The following is a 3,000-nucleotide window of genomic DNA, read 5'->3' as shown; positions in this document are numbered from 1 at the left end:
CTCTGCATATGATAGTATATTCACACTCATTTATGCTATTTAACATTAATGAATGACAGCTGGAGGTCATCAGGGCTGCTGAAGAAGGCAGAGTTTTACTCATTGTACTCCACAGATCATAGAATCATAGGATGGTTTGGATTGGAAGGGATCTTAAGGATAATCTAGTTCTTATGGGCAGGGACACCTTGCACTAGACCCAGTTGCTCAGAGCCTGGCTCAAAATCTGTCACTGAACTCTTCAAGGGATGGGGCATCCATAGCTGCTCTAGGAAACCCATGCCTCACATGTCTCAGCAGCCTCACAGTCAAGAATTCCTTCCCAGTATCTCATCACAAGCTACCCTCTGTCACTGCCAAGCCACTGCCCCATGTCCTGTCAGTGCCTGCCCTTGGAATAAGGCTCTCTGCAGCTTTCTTTAGGCCCCTCTTCTTGCGGGATGAGGCTGGGCAGTCCCTGGGGAATTTCACTGTTACCCTGCTCTCTGCAGCCTTTTTCCCACAAGATTCTTCCTAAAACAGAAATTCTATGGAACAGGGCTCCTGCAGGAAGCATGTGTGTGCTTGGGTCAGGAGCCCATCTGGTCACAGCCACAGAGAGCGAGCAGTGAAGTGCACAAGATGCATCATTCTTCCTGCACAAAGCACAGTGAAATGCAGGTACAGCCAAGTCCCTGCTGGACACATCAGCCAGAGAAATGCGCTCTGGCAGGCTCCATGCCCTTGCAGTCTATGAGATCTATTGCTGTTCTGGACTCGAAATAACAAGGGCGCTTGTGACACCCTCGTGCCAGGGTAGCCAGTGACATACAGCAACTGAATGCTGTAGACAGAGGAGGCTGCTCCTGCTCTAAGCCACAGGCCATTCTCCATGCCATTCTGTTGTGGGAAATCAAGATTTTCTTGCCCATCCTGTGGTGATTATGTGCAGCACTCAGGCAGACAAGCACACCAAGCTGCAGTTTGAGTCTGTGCAGCTGGCTCTCTGATTGCCCCTTCTCTCCATTTACCAGGCTCATACAGCCCTCTCATCTTCCTTGACTCCTCCCTTTCTCTGCCCTTGTCTCCTCCCAAATATGGAGCCAAGCTGAGGGATCTTTTCCCCCTGGCTGCCAGGCTGGCCCCTCCTGTGAACAGACTTGGTGTTGCAGCTGCTGTTGGCCCACTCACCTTGGCCTTCCATGGCATTCCCGGGGTGCTCTCCTACTGTTCCTGCCAGGTTCCTCTCCCCACAATGACCCCAGCCCTTCCTTTGAGTATCTCTCAAGTGTGACCACCTGGCACATCCATCACCCTTTAGTACTCATGAAATCTGGCTCTGCCTAGGGCACTGGCACTCCTGTCAGGAGCCAGCAGTTTCCCTGGTCATGCTTGGGAATTTCCCAGGTGTGGTGTTCCCTTAGCCCAGGCTCACACCCTGGGCCTTAATGCCCAGCCCATGTGTCTTTGAGCACCACGCCCAAGGTGTCTGCTCCTTTCCTATCCCCTTGCTAGGCTTGATGTACCAGGTTCCTGCAGCCCATGGTGGCTGAGAGCACTCTCCTCTCTGCCCAGGCACTTGGGAGCTCTTTGGAGCCACTCTGTCCCTTTGTGCCCAATGGCTCCTTCTGCGGGTGCTGAGCGTGGCAGTCCTTGCCTTGCCCAGGAGTTGGAATTGCACTGAAAAGATGGTTCCCTGCGACCATAGGCAACTTTACTTCAGGTAAGTCAACCGTGTTGTCTGCCTGAACACAGAAGAGTGTGGGCAGGACAGAGCAGGTTTTTGACACTGATGCTGCCTTTGGATCAGCAGGCATTGCCCCAGAAGGAAATGGTTGCTGTACACTGCAGCAAGCTCTGGATGTTGCCTGTCCTGCTGCTTAAGATGTGTTTTGCCCAAGAATCTGCTGGAGGAGTTGCTTCACTCGAGTAAAGAATTCCACCAGAATCTTCATGGGAAATGGGCAGGAGTTAACTTTGCCCAATGTTGTTGTAATTGGCCTTGGTTTTGGAGAGGGTGTTGCTCTCGACCAAGGCTTTTGAGAGGCAGTTGGCCTTGGACACGACTTTTGAGACAGAGGTAATCTTGGAGACAACTTTTCAGAGAGGGGTGGTCTTGGCCATGGCTTCTGAGAGGGTTGTGGGATGGTAATATAATGAGACCAGGGGTGTGAAATGGTCAAAAAATTACTACACGCCCGTGATGTTGGAGAAGAATTTCCATCTGGGCTCAGGCTCATCTGGAATAGGATCCAGTCATAGAAGAACTGAGTGGAGATGTAGACTCCAGGACGCCTTGCTCTGGCGCAGCCTTTCCCCCAGCTGGTCACTCCAATGACCCACCAGGAATCAGCGTTGTTGTCTTGGCACATGAGAGGACCACCGCTGTCACCCTGCAGGGGAGCAGACAGGATTAAGGTGGTGTTGGGTGGTCCCTGTCAGCATTGGGGCTGTCTCTGTGTCTCCCACAGCCCCTGCCAGAGCTGCATTCCGGGCAGAGCAAGGCTCTGCTCAGGGGCTGGAGCCTCCAGAAACCCATCTGCAAGAGGCTTGGGGTCCTGTAAAGTAGTGCTCTCTGTCCTCTCTGCACAGGGCTCCTGGATGTGCAGAGGATGGATATTTGGCACCTGGATCTCTGGGTTGCCAAGAACACTAGTTGGGCTTTCTGGCACAAGGGGGCCCTGGGCAAGCAGGTGTGGCTGGGGAGTGTGCGGGAAGCCCCCACAGCGGTGGGGAGCCGGGGCTGGGAGGGCGACTGAGTGGCCGGGCAGAGCAGGCCCTGGGCTGTGTTGGGGCGGTGCTGCCCGGGCTGCCCGCGCTGCTGGGGGCTGAGGGGCTCGTGGCACGCTCCTACCTGGCAGGTGTCGATGGTGCCCTGTGGGTAACCAGCACACAGGTTGTGGGTGTGGATTTCCCCAGCGTACCAGCTGCTGCTGTTGCAGATCTTGGTATCAATGAGCTGGACCTTGGCCTCCTGTAGGACATCACTTGAGTTTTGAGCTCTGCGCAGAGAAAGGCATG

At 54.1% G+C, this 3,000-nt stretch overlaps 2 protein-coding genes across 2 annotated transcripts in view; both read right to left on the bottom strand.

Moving 5' to 3' along the window:
- Positions 1 to 1,708: 1,708 nt before the first annotated feature.
- Positions 1,709 to 3,000, bottom strand: part of LOC103612817 (acrosin-like) — a 215,346-nt gene continuing 214,054 nt past the window's right edge. Inside the window, exon 6 of the mRNA XM_017730051.1 lies at positions 1,709 to 1,836. The gene's annotated coding sequence lies outside the window, so the exon portion shown is untranslated. The remainder of the gene's footprint in view (positions 1,837 to 3,000) is intronic.
- LOC103612825 (acrosin-like) overlaps positions 1,951 to 3,000 on the bottom strand; it is a 2,594-nt gene continuing 1,544 nt past the window's right edge. The window contains exons 3-5 of the mRNA XM_008630536.1: positions 2,834 to 2,979; positions 2,171 to 2,372; positions 1,951 to 2,045 (exon numbers count right to left, since the gene is read on the bottom strand). Of these exons, the coding sequence (XP_008628758.1) occupies positions 1,951 to 2,045; positions 2,171 to 2,372; positions 2,834 to 2,979 (443 nt within the window). The remainder of the gene's footprint in view (positions 2,046 to 2,170; positions 2,373 to 2,833; positions 2,980 to 3,000) is intronic.

This window comes from Corvus brachyrhynchos, unplaced genomic scaffold (assembly GCF_000691975.1).
Source record: "Corvus brachyrhynchos isolate BGI_N302 unplaced genomic scaffold, ASM69197v1 scaffold101, whole genome shotgun sequence".
Lineage (NCBI taxonomy): Eukaryota > Metazoa > Chordata > Aves > Passeriformes > Corvidae > Corvus > Corvus brachyrhynchos.
Note: the sequence above shows the minus strand (reverse complement) of the source record. Positions and strands in the feature narration are given on the sequence as shown.